An 18,091-nucleotide genomic window follows, 5' to 3' on the forward strand; every position below is an offset into this window, starting at 1 on the left:
CAGAAGTGGAGCCCTGAGCAGTGTGTAAACCATGGTGTAACCTCGTGAGGGCGCGCTCACGTGATTGGCTGAAAATGGAGGAGATAGAATTCCCTGTTGACAAAAATCATTCACTGTATATAAGAAATAACAAAATGTAGGGAAGTTCACACGTGATAAGACGTTTGTAAATGCAAGTTCAAAAGTTAGTATATGAATGTAACAACATTCTTTCACTTATTTGATGAAAAATGTATTTAAAATAAGAGCTGTGTGCACAATAGAAATATAGTTATGAATCACATTTTTGTATATATGGATTTTATTTACACTTGTATATAATGATTACTATTTTTGTTGGTAAATCACAAAATACATTTGTGAATACTTCACTGCTTTCATTGACATTGAGGCTGATCTGACCCCATGGGTTCCACACTAGTTTGCATTGGGACAAAGAAGAGACTGTTGGGGTTCCTAGGATCCGTTGTATTTTTCAAGACAAATGCAACAGCTGTTATTTCTGTAAGTCCACGTCCAACAACCTACAGCTGCAATCTCATACATTCTTGTGGCAATTTTTGGTTGCTATTTTTCATGGACGTAGCGCTGACGGAGGAGGATGAAATCAGGAATCCTGAAACAGAAACAGAGCTAAAAGAAAGGATCCACAGTTTAAAGCTTTGGAAAAAGCAAGTAATATTCCAACCTGTTCCCATGAACTACAGAACCTAACTTTTCACTGCAGACCTGTGAGACTTTGTGGTCCGTAGCCTACGTACTCCAGCAGCAGTACTCTGAGCTAGCCTGGTACAGCAGTTCCTCCTGCTGCTGTAGTTTCATTTTTGAAATTCAAACTAGGACTTGAATGTGTTGAATGTGGGAAAAAAAAAAATCATGATTTGATCTGTAATGATCGATTCAAAATTGAGTGCATCACACCTTGTACTTTTGAGAGTCTGCACAGAATGGCTCGCTGCTTTCTGGAACCGTTTCTTTCATTTTACAAACACGACACCAAACCATGGGAGAAGTCATTTGAGAGACGGCATAGATGTAGAAATGGTAAATGGTGAAAGTGTTAGCGGACTGTACACCAGGCTGAACAATGTTCCACGTCCTCCCTGGTTGGAACTTTCAGGCCCGTCTCACCTCTGACCACAGCCAGCATCAGACATATTTGGACTAAACTTTTATTTTTACTTGTGATCCAAACTCCCTGTAAATTGCAAGTCATTATTATTATTATTGTTCACAATGGCAGGAGCCTCGGTTCAGGACTGAGGCTCACAGCTGAATGAGCACTGTCAATCAAAGAGTAACTGCTTCAGCATGTGGGCAAATATCAAAATAGTTGATTTTATTTATATAGTATTAAAGTTATAAACACATCAGGCAGTGGTTTTACACATCACCATACAGACATGAGAATCATTCGACCCTGTGGATAATCTCCCAAAGCTAATTACAGTACAGTGATAATCACTCTCTAGTCACTGCACAGCCTTCTTGTTGCAGCAACCAGACGTGTCGAACAATCAGTGGTTCTTTAACAAACCTAAGACGACCAAACATGGTTTGCATGTCATGTAATTACAACTCGCCCTGTATCAGGGCTTCAGGGGATCACCAGTAAAATGTCACAATCAGTCATCACTTTAGACCTCATTTGCAGCTTGGCAAACCTGTTAGAACTTCAAGTTCAAGACAATGAAATCATTTCAAAATAGCTTTACCATTAAAGGTTCATCCTTCATATTGACTATGTCCTTCTACCAACCCTTCTCTTTAACCATAACACTGATGGCGTTTAAGCTCAGAAACATTAAATACATTACCAAAAAATAAAAAAGAATAACAGGCCTTCTAAGACCATGCTTGAGCAGGAGATCCACCATGAAGGCCTCAGCATGCTTCTAACAAAGCAGTCTGACTGTGTCTGCGTCCACCTGTGTGTTTCAATGAAGTCCCATCATCAGAGTTGGAGGCATGTGGAGGCCATCTCTCTGCTTTGACTTAGTGTTGTGCGCCGTCACCCATGAACTGATCGAAGAACATCAGCACCTAGAATTCAAGAAAGACTCCACCATTGATCCTGCCACGCTCCTATACATCTGCTACGTCCTGAAAACAGTCTCAGGTTTTTGGTCTTCTTACTTTCTGGCAACTACAACTTCCTCTCATTATTCCCCAAGCTTCCAAAAACCCCTCGTCCTCGATGGTAAAACAACAGTTGTGGTCGAGTGTAAGCGATGCCTCTTCCTGTAAATTAAAGCTCACTGAGAGCAAACTAAAACCTTGTATGTGTACACATACTTGGTCAACAAGGCTGATTCTGATGAGCAGCTCATGAAATGTGTCAAACAAAGAATGTTAAAAATACTAAGTCAGCTGATGAGTGTTCTGAAAGCTAGTGAAATAACAGATTTACTTTGACCAACAACGCTCTCTTCCTGTACAGGCAACACAGACCATGTAAAGAGTGTGCACTGGTAGGACCGCTATAATGTCTCCTGTCTACCGTTGTCCCTCCAGACAGTGAGAAACAAACAGAGGACACCATTCCTGGTCTGACGGTCGGTCTGAGGAGTGTGTTGGTCCTGGATCAGGGCTACTGTAATCTGGGAGGATGATGGCTCTGCTTCTTCTGCACTTCCTTCTCTCTGATGTTTGTCTGAACCTTGCTGTTTTCCTTTCAGTCTGTTGTTTGCTGCCATTTTAAAAAAAGAGATTTAAATCTCATTGGTTAAAATCCTGGTGAAATAATGTCTTTAATCTTTAATGTTAACCACCAGGCTGACTTCATACGTTGACTTTGTTCAGCCTTAGTTTGCTCTCTAAAACATTGGAGAAGCTTCTCATTTTGCTTCCAATTAGTTTATAGACTTGAACAGTAACTTAATCTGAAGAGTTGGATCAATTTTATCAGCTTTCATCCACTTTGCTGAAAGTAAAAAGATGAACCGGTTCTAGAGATGACCCCTCTGCTTGGTGTATTATTTTATCATGGACACTGAAACAGATTAAATGTTTCCATTAGAGCTGCTGCAAACATCTGAATGTGACGTTCCGTCTGCATTTGGCCAGTTATTCACAGGAATAAAACACACCAAACTAAATGGGCCCAGAGAGCAAGGCACGTTGCCAAGAGCTTTTTTGAAGCAGTGTTTAAGGTGGAATTTTCTTGCCCTAAAACTTTTAACTCTTTGTGAAGTATGTGTGGCCGTTGAACCGGCTGATCCTGAATCAGCATTACGTAACAAATAGGCCCGGGTCAACTCTTGACCTCCCCGCCCATCGGTGCTGCTTTAGTTCCTTCATGAACCACTGTGTCTGCTGATATTCTTTGGTCTGAGAGGGTGTTCCTCTGAGTAAGGCTCTCTCCCCTCTTCAACACCATTCACATTGTAGTCTGGTCCTTCTCTCAGCTCCAGCTGACGTCATACTGCGTCCAGCCCTCTGGTGGAGCCAAGAACACCCTTCGACCCCTGTACAGGAAGTTCACTACGCCCCTGTAACCTGTACGAGGAACTCCAGATTTCAAATCGTCCATCACCCCCAGATTTCGAGCAAAGACTTTAAAACTGTCCCGGCTTGAGTACTGCACCCTGTACGGTCCAGGGCCTCTTAAGCTGCCCCCTTGTTGCAGGTCCTCAATCTTCACCAGAGGGGTGCTGTAAATCTCTTTTATAAACTTTTCATCATACTTCTCTTTTAGCAAATAAGACAAATCCTGTTTGGTAAAAGGCACAAATTCAGTGTTGAGCTTAATATAGCGAAGGTACTGGTCAAAGAATTGACCTAAACTGACGCCTTTCCGGCCAAAGGTGATAGTCCGAGAGATTTCAGGTCGGATGCAGGAGCGGTCTTTGCGTTGCTCCGGTTGGCGCATCCAGTCATCCCAGAAGGCCGAGGGCCATTTGGGTTCCAGTTCATCCCACATCTCCTTCAGCAGCATCCAGCCCAGACCAGGGAAGAAGTCTGTTCTGTAGAGGAGCCCGGCTTTGGATGGATCCACCAAGGCGTCTCTGCCGTTATCGTTCCACGCAGAAGCACACCACAGGGTGGGGTCATCGCGCAAGATCGGGTACAGGGCTCGGAAATACTCAAAGAAGTCCGGGGCCACCTTAAATGAGGGGACACAGAAGCACAGTGGTGAGCTTCTGCTTCAGAGAAACAGTCCAACAGATCAGAGGTCAGTTCAACAGCAAAAACAATCTTCTAACTTTGGGCGGTTTGCTATTATTTCAAACATTTAATTACCACAGAACAGCCTTGAAAGAATTACTGGGTGTGATTTTCAAAGCTTTTGCCCTCTTTTCTTTTAGGATTCATCATATTGTACTCAACAAGTTATAGGGTGACATCTGGGAACACAGCAACATGCACAAATACAGCAAGCACGCAGTAGGTCAGAGTTGAAGAAGGAAGGTGAGATGAAAGAGGGAGCTGTGTTTCCTACTTCCTTTTAGGGACGTCAGCAAGTTCCCAGCTGTCAACTTGCTGAGTACAATGTTTTTATAACTGATAGAAATGAGGAACAAAACTTCAAAAGCTAACCCAACATGACATTAACTGAAGTTGTTCTTTTAAACTGATGGATTTGTTGAAATGACTTTTGGAGAAGTAAAGAGCAGCACAGTATTTATCAGGACGGAGCACATAGTGTTCCAAAGGGAACACTATTGTACTGGTAACACTGATGCATCAATGTGCATTTGTGTAAGTAGCAAGTTACTGTTGGAGCCACTTTAGTTTATTTTCCTGTGGTTCCTATACTAAAAAGGACCCCTCAGGATGAACCTGAGGGGTCGTGACGAGGAAAAAAAAAAAAGGAGAGTTTGTTTGTTTGGCTACATTCTACTCATCCTTTAGCTCATTCTACTCTCTGGGCTGCCAACAGTTATTCAAATGAAACCATGTGAGAAGTTAGTGGACCTGCTAACAATCCATAGACATCTGGAAACTAAGACCCAAACTAGACACTGCTCTTGATCAGGAGTCCCACCACTTTACATTTGCATTGTTTTTATAAGCCTCATATCTTTTTAATGTAAAATCTTAATCTGAAAAGTCATTGGTGACTACAGCTGTCAAATAAGTAGAGTGAGAGGAGGAATAAAAAGTGAAATATTTCCCTCTGAATTGTTGTGGGATGGATTTACAAAGTAGGTAAAAATGGGAATAATTAAGTGAAGTACTCTTACTCTACAAGTAGCTCAACATTGTACTTAAGTGCTGTACTTGATTAAATTAAATGCTAAACTCAGAGAAGGAAACACTTGTTAAAAGAGATTAGTGCTTTTAGTCATGGACCCTGTCACTGCAACATTCATCCTCATCTCTGCTGTGATCCAGAACAGACAGCCTCCATACTTCTATATGTGACTGGAATCCAGTCTGGGCTTTGTGACACACTAAAATGGGTACTGGTGAGAATGCAGAGAGATCACAAAGTCAAGCTGCTGTGGCCCATATTGAGAAGACCGTCCTCAGTGAATACTTGAGACCATCGTGGAACCAGCGGGACCAGCTTCATCATTAACCCACATTTGAATGAAAGCCACATGTAATTACACTGTCACCATGGTCATCTAAGCTCTTCAAACCTGCCAAGAGCAGAATTACAAACTCATGCTGCGTCTACAGCACTGTGTAACCCTCAGACTCCTACTTCACCGTTTCTCCTGCAGAGCCCAGCGTCACCGGACAGGCCTGGATTCTCTGCACGTTAGGAGCACAATGAAAGCATGTGAAAGTAGCAATACTTCCATTTGATGGAATGGTGCAGTCATAAGCATGGGGTCTATTACTCAGTGTAAACATCATACAGCTGCAGTGATACTATCACATATTATATTGTGTGTATGGATACAAATGTGTTTACTAACTTTAAACTGATTTCATAGAGGTCTGGTAAACTGGTCTGAGGTGTCTAAGTGAGTCGGACTAAAATAAAGAAATGGTTCGACTTTTTGGGAAATACTCTTATGTGCTTTCTTTCTGATAGTTGGGTTAGAAAATGAAGATGATGTGTGTTATGTAGAGAGCTGGATATGGTTAGTCTAGCTATACAGCGTTTTATAAATTATGATACAAGTAGTGTATTTAAAAAAAATTATTAAATTATAAAATAGCTATAACTTTGTGATTCTGTTTAGTCCAACAGAGAAGGCTTTGCAGGTCCTGACGGCCCGCCACTGTCCTATACAGTTAGCCACAGTTAGCCAGGCATTCTATTGTTCAGAAGACAAAATAGTTCCATGAATCAAAGAGCCTTTAGATACACAACACACTGATGAGCCGTTCTGTTGTGGGCCGTTAAATCAGGGTTTTCATGCTTTAATTTGCTTGTCTACACGGAGCTGATGTCCATGCATCAATATCACCACCAGGGAGACACTCTCGATCTATTTCAGCTAACATGAATGGGAAGAGTGGTAGTGGGTGTCAGTTTGCAACACCACCTCCAACATCGTCAGCAGCTCTCTCTGCCCAAGACTCGGACATAAAACACCTGATATCCAGGATGTGATAAGGTCAGTGATACTCTCCTGCAGCCATGCCCCATCTACACCCTGTGTAGGTACAAAAAAACACTGCAGCTTTAGCATCTACAGACAATTTCTATTGTGGAAACTTAAGACAAGATAAAGATGTTCCATAGCTGTCTAATCACTGTCAGTAATTTGGATTATTTCCTTCTAGCTACGAGCAGCGTCTCCATTTTTCTTGCTGCATTGCATTGTGGGACAGTTGTGTTCGTCAACACTACATTCGTAAATCAATGTAGTATTAATACAGACATTTCTGATTACATTCAGTACTGTAACTAAAGCAAGATGAAAATTATCCCGATGGCAACACAGAGTTGCAGCTCTGTGGCGGCTGCAAACTATCCAAACCATCAATCAGGCATAGGGAAGGTTCTGTTTCACTATTCTTTAAATGATGCTACATAAAGACACTTGTTTTGGGTGACTTTATATTTCGAGATTGAGTGCATGCTATCAAGTAATATTAAGTTAAGGGTGATAAAAGTGTAAACTTTCCTGTCAGTGTTGTGCAGCCGACCATCCTTCTGGCAGAAGACTGAGCAGCTGCATCACACCTCCCTAAAGAGATTAGCCTGGACAATTGGACTGTATCATTCTACAACAGCATGAGGGGTGTTGTCAGGAGCCTTTACATTTGCACCATAGCGGAGGAATGTCTTCACGCCCCTGCAATTAACTATGGACTGGCCAGCATAGTATATAACATGCAGTTAGGAGATGGAGAATTTAGTGTCCATTGTTCAGAAGAGCACTCACTATGTTGTTTAAACTAAGTTCAGTTTAATTATGTTGAACTTAGATTTTAGTGCAATTATGTTAAGTTTATACAGTTATTCTGATTTGTCACTTTTGCTTGATTTTGTTACCCATGCAAATTATGTACAGACCCTATTTTTTCCACTTTACCTGCTCTCCCAGCTTTATGCGTACCCTGGGCCCCCTTTTTTCTGTCATTTGATGTGCACCAAGACTTCTAAGTGCTTGTTGTTGATTCTTAGCATCTGCCTCTTTCTTTAAACTTTCTCCTCCTTCCTTTGTTGTGCTACACTTAAGGATGTTTGGCAGTGAAACTCCACTGTTAACATGACGTAGCATGGCATGGTTTACCGATGCCTACATCAACCACTAGACACGCTCTACGGACCTCTCCTGTGAGTCTTTACCGTCAAACTATCCAATAAAAGCTAAATTACACCAAAATTATTATAATATTTTTTTAAATCCAGCTATCAAGAATGACATTGCCGACTGTAATGTGTGGTAAGGTCTGAGAGCACTCACCTCAAGGTCATCCTCCACTATGACCACAGTAGACTGGGAGAACGTGTTGAACACCTGGTTGAGTGCCCAGTGGTAATGTCGGGCAATTTTGTAGTAGCCCTGGAACTTCCTGTGCTCTGGTCGAACTCTGATGTCCGACAGGTCCGGTTGGCTAATGTGAGTCACTTGATCTCCATATGAACCAATCACTCGAGCTGTCTCGGCATGGCCGCAGTCCTGGCTGACAATGATTGGATATAGTGCTGGAGAAGGGCGGTACTGTATCAGTCTGTCGAGGCTCCGTTTTACCGTCACTCTGTCACAAGCAATGACTAGAACGGGAATGACCACTTCTGGGCTGGCGACGGAGGTCGCCAATTTATTGCTCGCAGCAATGTCTTCTTTTATGTCAATGGCCTGATGCTGGTCTAACTTAGAGTCTGAAGCTACTGTATGAACAGGCTTCTGTGTATTTTTTTCTTGAGTTTGGTCCCCATCATCCACACTATCTTTTGGAAGGAATGGAGGCTTTAGTGGCTGGTGGACAACCTCTTGTTTGACTTCTTTTGCATCCTCCGTTTCTCTTTTCCCAACGTCTTTCTGCCGAGCCCACGAGGCCCGGTGACTTTCAATCTGCTTCAGTAGCTCTTTCTGGGTCTCTAGCTGAATTTCGACCTCCTCTGCCAGCCGGATCACCTCCGCGGCCAGGTTGATCCGGCCTCCTTTCCCTCTTCCCACGGCCCACTCTTCCTTTCCTCCTGGTTCGGCTCCAACACCTTCTCCGAGGCGACCAATGGGAGGACGACCCCAAAGATAAAGTAGAAGCAAAGCATTCCAGGCAACAAACAGGAAAGCACCGCATAGGATAAGAGAACCTTTCTTGCGAACCATGGCCCAATGACACAAAAAAAGGGATGGGGATGTGGAAAAGGCTGCAGGTAGGGAACAAGTGATGGAACCAGAGTCGACTCCTACAGACTGAGGTGGCGATCTCAGATGGGCCAGAAGTTGATATACGATCACATTGTAATTTTCTCAAATTTGAGAGTTTGATTTGTTTTTTGGTCGGAAGGCTGTCAGGAGGAGAATTGTCCAATTTAATAGAAATTCACATGATCCTACTGTGGAATGCATGCATTCCATTAAAACCCCCTTTGGAAAAGGGAAATGGGCTGAGATAGGACACGCAAAGTCAGGCAAGGGGAGGTTGCAGAAGTGCAGATGAAAGTAAAAAAGGGGGAAGTGGGGTCACTTTGGGTTGAGGGAATGTGACTTCTTGGATATTACCCTTCAATCATCATCCTGAAAACAGAACAGCAGAACAGATGATCAGCAGAATGAATGCAGCTCATTTGATTATTAAGCAAAAAGAAAAGTACTTTTCAGACATGCACCGTACAATTGTGTAAAATTCTGTGCCGGTGAATAAAAGCAGTCACACTGTCAGCAAAGGCACCCACAGTATCATTACGTTCTTATGTATGTTTGTGAAGGATGTGCAAACCAATCAAAAGAGACCATTGAGTAGAGCGATATTGTTCCTTGCCCCCAGAGGCTAAATAGATAGGTTCAGAGATACCACAATACAAACTTAAACGTGTTCAACTGTCCATAGCACCAATTATCAAAACAGTCCTGTATCAAAAGTTGGCATTGCGTGTGTTGTCAGTTTACTTTTTTTTTTAATCTAATAGTCTTAGATCAAAAGTTTGACAATCTTTGACTATTTGTTATTCACAGGCATCATATCTGAACTAGTGCCAGTACATTTCAACCAATACTCTCTACTCTTACATATGACAGTGTAATAGCATGTTGATATAATGTCATACATTATACACAAAACCCTTCATTGTGTGGATGTTTAAGATCAAATGGGCATTGCAGCTCTTCCTGTTTATGGTGCTGTCAGGTTTGAACAGAATTAAGTTAGAATGTTTCTATTGCTGAGAGCACATCTACTTTATCAGACGGACAGACCCAGCAGTATTCCATTCCTCTTCAGAAGGGATACACGTGGTATTTTTGGAAGCTCAGTATGCTGACTAGGCACTTTATCTGACATGCTCAGTAGGGCAAACAGGATGTCCTGCTCATCTCATATGATGCTCAGTCTTTCACTGAACAATGTGTGAACAAAGACGTCCAACGTCCCAGAGAGCTTGGTGCTGATCATGAGGATTCTTGTAAAAAGGGGAATACCATTTGCATTTTTTCCCCTTAGAAAATGACAAGAGTTCAGATTGTGTTAGTGATCATGATGATTCGCTGTTCTCCACTGAAGGCAAACATGGGAGCTTACTGCGATTCTTTCCTGCCTACCAAGGACAAGGATGAAAATGGTGACTCAAGGCAGGAGCGTAATTCAATTCCCAAAGAAATTCTTTTAAATGCTGTTAACAAACATGTGGGAAATCTAAAAACAATAATTAAGCAGTACACAGAATCCAGATGACCTAATAAGGTATTTACAGACATGGTTGTAAAAGACTTTGTAAACTATATTTCTGTACTGAAGCCTTGAAGAGCCCAGGTTTGTAGTTATACAGGTTAGTAGCCAGCCTTCTTTTCGGGGTAGACTCAAACAGCATTTGGACCACTGGGGCACAAAAACTCTCAGACATCTTAACTATAATAATATAACAAGTAAACCAAAGGTCAAGCTAAATAAGTCAATCGAGTGCTGAAACAATTAGTACTTTTGGGTCATATGGGTGATTAATGACTAAGATTGTGGATGATAAATTGTTAAAGTAATTTGTTAAGCAAATATGCCAAGCATTCTTTGGTTGCACCTTGTCCAGCTGTTTAACACCACTGTAACTGAATAGCCTATCTTTGGGTTATGGACTGATCAGACATCTGAAGAAATCACTTTGTGTTATGGGAAACAAACTCTGGTGTGCTCCTGTACCAAGACTGAAACGGTTTTAATGTTACTACTCCACTGATCGTTTTAAACGTTACTGCAAAATCTCACCTCCGCGACTTGCCATAATAGTTGGTTTAGTTTAGACAGAAGTTATCCCGCTTCAACGGTTGCAATGGTAACGGTACACTCGGACCATCCTGCTACATTGATTTGAATGGGAATGTACGTTGTACTGTTATTCTATTTTTATGCTACCAACATTCTATTCTATGCTTTACAGTAACTCTGGCTTCATGATAAGTCCCCCAGTGAGCATCCTCTGCACATACTCATGGTGACTAGGCTGGTCGTTGCAGAGATACTAGGACACTGCACTATATTCAACGCTCAATCATTGAATTAGGGGAAGAGGCAGAAATATATACCTCAAAATCTAAGAACTCAAGAAGCAAGTGAGAAAACTTGTTTTGTAATTTAGCTGTTCTGACCTTTTAATTAGAGCTCTATTTAGTGTCTGACTGTACCTGAGGCCGCAGTACAAACAGAGCTCTCCAGTCCAACAAGAGTGTCAACAGTGTATGTGACAGTAAAGGGTTACTTTTTTGCTATACACAGAGTGAGTGAGGAGTGAGTGATGAAGAAGACTGACTGCTCCACAGGAGCTCCTCAGCATTAGAAAGCCTAAACCAATTAGTGCTGATAAATATAGGCGTGCAATAATCTTGTAAGCTGGATGCTTGACTACAAGGAACAAACACTTTGATCAGTAATGAATCTTTGGCTGTGCTTTAATGTTCTACAAGCTATTAGCACACCAGACCAGTTTATCCCCATATTACCATCACCTTGAGAAGAACTGAACAGTCATGAGACCAAGGTCTATTGCAGTGCTTTTCTATTAGACAGCATTAGTCTTAGTTTGGTGCAACTATGTGTAGGGATGCACTGATCCCACTTTTTCAGTCCCGATCCCAATACCTGGGCTTGTTTAATACCGACACCAGAGTTAAATTACTAAGCTGTATGCCTCAGTGTGATGACGTGACTGGGATCATTCTTTTATGTGGAAGGAAACACCAGGCCTGGTATGAATAAATATGTAGAGAAACATTTATTGAGTTGTTATTTATAATTAAAATAATGCCTGTACACCAGCAACTTCATAATGTTTTTTGTAATTAACAGGAATTACAATTGAAGAGCAAACCTTTTTAGTGCAGCAACAAAGTGGTCTAATAAATAAACAGACTTAAATCAGCCCCTTTGTCACAGATCCAGCGGTTTGAGACAGTATCGGCGAGATATCGCTTTCATGCATCCCTACTAATGAGAGAATATTTCACTACTGTGTTTTGAAATAGTTGATCGACTCAAAAGACTCAAGTGATCATGTTGCCAAAGAAAGTAGCAACATGAATACTTTGAATCTGTTTTACCTTAAAACACACAGAAAACAAAGCTGTACATCAGACACAGTCAACATTGATAAAAGTACTAAGATGAGGGGAAGAAAAGAGTCAGGGGAGAGAAGCAGCATAACAAGGTCAGATGTCTAAAGGGATTAGGAGCCAAACAAGAAGTGAAGTCCACACTAACCACTAGAAAGTGGAAAAGTAACCAGACGTTACCTGAACACGGAGCAGCCTACAGATCTGTCATGCCTCCCTTTCTACTGCAGTAAGTAAAGCTCTACAGACTATCAACAGGGAGGGAACTGTTGCTCTTCTCACAAAGTGTACCAGCTGAAACTCTATTCTTCTTTAACCCCCTCCTCCTTCCGTCACACAACGTGGAACTGACTGGTAGGATCACACAGTGGAGCCTGCCGCAGACTGATGCTCCAGACACTGTACCATCCGGCTAACTGTTCGCATGACTTCACTGTGGAAAGGCAATGAGCACCGGCAAGTGAGGCCTCTTAGATGGCTAACACTAAACAACTGGTGCAAGGGTCCACATTGCAAAGAGCAGTCAGCAGAGGTGTCTGCCGAGATGAAACCCAGCTGTTACGCTTCACGTTCTTATCTGAAGCTAATAAGCTAGCTGACACCAGACTATAGTGAAACACAGAGCACACTGGTTGTTAGTGCAGAAGGGGCTTAGCCGGTGTCTCGTCGTGTCTGCTGTAGTTTGTCAGCATCGGGGCACGAAGGGTGTCTTAAGTGCAAGCTAACCTGACATGCTGTTAGCTAGCTAGGTAGCTGGCTAACGCCGAGCAACAACAGTAAAGGTTTTTTTTTTTCATTCATGAGCCACTCTGACCGAAGCCGTTGACGCAGCAGTTGAAACAAGTGTCACTCACCTCTGACATTCCGTTCTGAACGAGTTGGTACGACTTGCACCGTGTAAGGGCTCATGTCAATCTGCAGCGCTGACCGGCTAGTTGGCTAACACTTGGAGCCACCCTTGTAATTCCTTCGTTGTCACATTCACAGCACATCTTAGTTTTGCTACACAGCGGCTCCAGTGTTGCCTGCACCTCCACCTCTGGTTTCCATTATTCCCTGGCTCTGTTCTTTTATCCAACACTACCAATATTAGCTGCTAATGTTAGCAGGCTACAACGTCTGCTCTGCACACACATTACACTGCCCCCGGCTCGTGTATCCACAGTGACATGTTGCAGCGAGATGTCATTTTCTCTGCCCTGGTTCAGCTTCTCATACTCCAGCTGGGTCTATCACAGGCAGCCTCTTCTCATGTATGATGACGGCATTTTTCATTTGACTACACTTCCGGATTATTGAATGTTTAGGATAGAGTTGACACAAGCCAGGTCCTAACCCGAACAACTGAACTTTTCTACTTGTAAACCTGCTAACAAAAGTCTGCCAGAGAATACTAATAATAATACAATCATTTTTAATTTCTATTATCTGCAATCTCTGTAACAAGAAGAAGAGTAGAGGTCAAGGTATCCTGACTTAATTCCCTAATATGGGTCAAGCTCTAAAAACACTGGAGCCTACACTTAACATAAAGCAAGCTAAATAGCATATTTCATTTGTGAGTTAAGTTAATTTGATTCTAATAACAAGAAAAGTAAATTTCTGATGAAATTAATGTGCGAATACTGGATGTTAAAAAGCTGACGCAGTGGCGGCTGGTGGAAAATGTTCTAGGTAGGGCCATGCAATCAATTTCAGCAAACATCCCAGTATGATTTAATGCAAAGAAATTAAGGTATCAAACAAGCATTACTACTTTGCAGTAAATAACATCTTATTTTCGTCACCCTCAGGCAATTCAGTATAATATATATATTTTAATATTCAGTATAATATAAAACACATACATATATAGATATAAGCTATGATGAGTTTTCACTGTTAATTCCTCCATGACCAAGTTAAGCAGATGAGACTGAGGACAACTATGTAGAACAGATGTTCACTTTGCCTAATATGTAACTTGACAGAGTTCTCATGTGTGCCATGGTGTTCTCATGTTTCCTTACCTCCTCATCCCTCACTCCCTACCCTGGTGTTTTCATTTTTCCTTACCTCCTCATCCCTCACTGCCGTAACTGTAACTGTCCGTGCAGGATCTGTCCCCATTGTTTTAAGTTATTAGCATGACTGCATCCAGCTAGCCAAACCTGTCTGGTGTACAGCTAGTAGAGAAGCTTCGCATGTAGCTACTGCTTCCCTTTCCCGCTAGTCTGCTGTCTGATTGTGAGGCCAGGCTGATTTGGGATCAACTCTTTGGCCTGTAGTTTCTCCTCAAACTTCTCCTCTCATACGGGTCTTGGAGGAGTAGTGCTCGCGCTGGCGCTCGCCTGTAGAGACTTCTCCTGACGAGAACGCCCAGCTTGGGGCCAAATCGTTTTGGCCCCACTCTGAATCTATTTGAGGACGCTGATTGGCTAAATTGTATGTCACTCATTTCTATCTTTAATCAGCAATTGGCTAAACTGCTTCATAGACCCACCTCGGTGGGGCCCCACTAGCTGCACGTTCTGAGACGTGCACACAAGCGGAGATGATGAGCAGACCGGCTGCATACAAAATCCCCTTCAAAATAAAAACACAGGATTTTTTTTCTTCTTTTTTTTGGGTGCTCAAGGTGGGGCCAGGGCCGGGCTGCCGGACCTGCTTCCGACGCGGGGGCTCCGGCGGACGGCCGGGCTGCCGGACCTGCTTCCGACGCGGGGGCTCCGGCGGACGGACGGACTGCAGGACTTGCTTCCGACACTGGTGCTCCGGCGGACGGCCGGGCTGCCGGACCTGCTTCCGACGCGGGGGCTCCGGCGGACGGACGGACTGCAGGACTTGCTTCCGACACTGGTGCTCCGGCGGACGGCGGGCTGCCGGACCTGCTTCCGACGCGGGGGCTCCGGCGGACGGCCGGGCTGCCGGACCTGCTTCCGACGCGGGGGCTCCGGCGGACGGCCGGGCTGCCGGACCTGCTTCCGACGCGGTGGCTCCGGCGGACGGCCGGGCTGCCGGACCTGCTTCCGACGCGGTGGCTCCGGCGGACGGCCGGGCTGCCGGACCTGCTTCCGACGCGGGGGCTCCGGCGGACGGCCGGGCTGGACGGGCTGAGGCTCGGGGAAGCAGGACTGGACAGGCTGAGGCTCCGACTGGAGCTCGGGGGAGCAGGACTGGGAAGACTGGGGCTCGGGAGAGCCGGACTGGGAAAACTGGGGCTCGGGAGAGCCGGGCTGGGAAAACTGGGGCTTGGAGGAGCCGGGCTGGGAAGACTGGGACTCGGAGGAGCCGGGCTGGGAAGACTGGGACTCGGAGGAGCCGGGCTGGACAGGCTGGGGCTCGGAGGAGCCGGGCTGGACAGGCTGGGGCTCGGAGGAGCCGGGCTGGACAGGCTGGGGCTCGGAGGAGCCGGGCTGGACAGGCTGGGGCTCGGAGGAGCCGGGCTGGACAGGCTGGGGCTCGGAGGAGCCGGGCTGGACAGGCTGGGGCTCGGAGGAGCCGGGCTGGACAGGCAGGGGCTCCTCGGCGGCGGCAAGGATTGTGGGTCGCGGCTCCTCAGCGGCGGCAAGGATTGTGGGTCGCGGCTCCTCAGCGGCGGCAGGAGCTGAAGGTCGCTGCTCCTCGGCGGCGGCAGGAGCTGAAGGTCACTGCTCTTCGGAGGCGGCTGGAGCTGAAGGTCGCTGCTCCTCGGAGGCGGCTGGAGCTGAAGGTCGCTGCTCCTCGGAGGCGGCGTCGGCGGCAGGCACTGGAGGTCGCTGCCGCACGGAGGCGGCAGGCACTGGAGGGACTGGAGGTCGCTGCTGCTCAGGGACGGCGAGGCTCAGCCAAATGGCACCGCCTGCTAAGAACAGGCTCAACTCATTGGCAGCGGCCGGGTCCGGGGACTGCTGCTGCGCTGAGGCGGCAGCCGGGACTGGAGGTCGCTGCTGCCCCTCGGAGACGGCAGAGGCCGGGACTGGAGGTCGCTGCTGCTCCTCGGAGATGGCGGCGGCCGGGACTGGAGGTCGCTGCTGCTCCTCGAAAGCGGCGGCGGCCGGGACTGAAGGTTGCTGCTGCTCCTCGGAGGCGGCGGCGGCCGGGACTGAAGGTTGCTGCTGCTCCTCGGAGGCGACGGCGACTGGAACTGGAGGTCGCTGCTGCTCGGAGGCGGCGACGGCAGCAACGGACTGCTGCGGAGCTGAGGCGGCAACGGCCGGGACTGGGAGAGGCGGAGGCGACTGGGAGAGGCTGCGGCTCGAAGGTGACAGCTGGAGTCGGCTGGATCGCTGACCGAACACGGGGAGCTGGAGTCGGCTGAATCGCCGACCGAACACGGGGAGCTGGAGTCGGTTCCGGCCCAGCGGGAACGGGGGTCCGACCCTTCCTCTGCCTCTTCTTGGGGGCAACAGGGCGGCTTAATTCCAGCTCGAGGCTAGCCTGCTGGAGGTTCAGCGGCCCTGGAGGCCCTCCTCTGGCCCAGCACATCTCCCGAAGTGGGTCCAACTGCAGCGGCCCAAAGGGAACGGGAAATTGCTGACCCTTCCTCTGCTTCCTTCGAGGGTTGACAGGGTAGTCCATCAGGTCACGGTTAGCCCTTTGAAGACTCGGAGGCCCTCCCAAAACCAGGCGGGTTCCCGCAAACTGTTCATGCCAATCAGGGGAAAGGCGCTCGAAACATTGGTCCCCTGACTCCCACAAGTCACAGTTTGCCTTCTGGACCCTCCGAGGCCCTCCAAAGGCAGGGCGGGTTCCCACAAACGGTAAAACCCACTCAGGGAGACGACCATCCCAACGGTGGCCTGCTGAGTACATTTTATGGTCAGTTCGTTCTGTCACGGGAATGCAAGGACTAGGACTCAATTGCAAGACCACAGGAGATAGAGTCAGGAAAACAGTCTTTATTAGCACAGCTGATTACAGATAGGAAAGGCTGTGTGGAGCCCGTGGTCCGACACAGCGCGCAGGCCGGATCGACGGTGTGGTACCCGTGGTCCGACACCGGAGGGCAGGCAGATTGACGGTGTGTGTCCTGTGGCACGACACCGGAGGACACGGGGGGATTCCCGGCTCAGCAGACACCGGAGGCAGGCAGAGCATCGGCGAACAATCCAGTGGGGACACAACAGAGGCTCGGGGGGTTTCCGGACCGTAGGACACCGGAGGCAGACACCGTAGGCAGGCAGAGCGTCGGCGAGAAGAACTGTTGGGACACAACAGAGGAACGGGGGATTCCCGGACCGTAGGACACCGGAGAGCAGACGCTCGAGACAGCAGGCGATACGGGGTTGAAGCGGGTGAAAGACGGGACGAACTGACAACCCCAGACTGCAGGACCAGGGTTATTATAGTGGCAGGGGAAAGGATTAGTGTAATTAGAGTCTGGTGTGTCAGCCTGCGTCAATTGGTGTGTCAATTGGCTGAGTGGCTGCAGCCGTGCACCAGTCAGGGGTGTGGCTATGGGAGTGACTGGAGGCAGAGGAAAAATCCCCGAGCACATGGCACAACACAACAAACAGGGAAATGACAGCCAGATGAGGAGAGGAGATTGGGGGAAACCAGAGGTTAACCCACACGGTCCAACAGGGATCCTGACAGATGCATTTCTCAGTGAAATGGAATAGCTCAGCGGTGTGCAGGTACAAGAGGGATTTAAGTCAAGTCCTTCCCATTTGACTTAGCGATACGCACCCACAGAGGACTGTTGGCTCCACACACTCGTAGTTAGATCAGGAGGAGCATGAGGGACGACTTTGTGCAGGATGAGTGATTCAACATTTTAAACCGTGTTACAGAAAAGAAAAGACTTTCAGGGTTTGATGCAAAATGAATCCGATACTGATTTGTTGACGTTTGGCCTAGAACAAGAAATCAATTAACAAATCACACAAGGCCCAATGATTACAACTGGCAAAATGTATTTTTTATTTCACTGGGTCTTTAAAGTGGACATAGCATGAAACGCTCACCTTTTCTGTGCTTGTGCTCATACATTTAGGTATCTGGCCTACCAACCC

General features: G+C 46.3%; 1 protein-coding gene across 1 annotated transcript; it reads right to left on the bottom strand.

The window, feature by feature from the left end:
- Positions 1-1,338: 1,338 nt before the first annotated feature.
- Positions 1,339-13,299, bottom strand: mgat1b (alpha-1,3-mannosyl-glycoprotein 2-beta-N-acetylglucosaminyltransferase b). Its single transcript, XM_079176122.1, has 3 exons — positions 12,971-13,299; positions 7,818-9,098; positions 1,339-4,105 (listed from the first exon to the last, which is right to left on the bottom strand). Exons 2-3 carry the CDS (start codon positions 8,685-8,687, stop codon positions 3,404-3,406), a joined length of 1,572 nt encoding a protein of 523 aa, XP_079032248.1. The 5' UTR covers positions 8,688-9,098; positions 12,971-13,299; the 3' UTR covers positions 1,339-3,403.
- Positions 13,300-18,091: the final 4,792 nt, after the last annotated feature.

The sequence above is a fragment of the Pholis gunnellus genome (assembly GCF_910591455.1).
Source record: "Pholis gunnellus genome assembly, chromosome: 16".
Taxonomy (NCBI): domain Eukaryota; kingdom Metazoa; phylum Chordata; class Actinopteri; order Perciformes; family Pholidae; genus Pholis; species Pholis gunnellus.

Excerpts from the sequence above, each read along its gene's own strand:
- mgat1b (XM_079176122.1), bottom strand. The coding sequence starts at position 8,687 with ATGGTTCGCAAGAAAGGTTCTCTTATCCTATGCGGTGCTTTCCTGTTT. Across the intron at positions 4,106-7,817 it reads TAGTGGAGGATGACCTTGAG|GTGGCCCCGGACTTCTTTGA; the intron begins GTGAGTGCTCTC and ends CCCTCATTTAAG.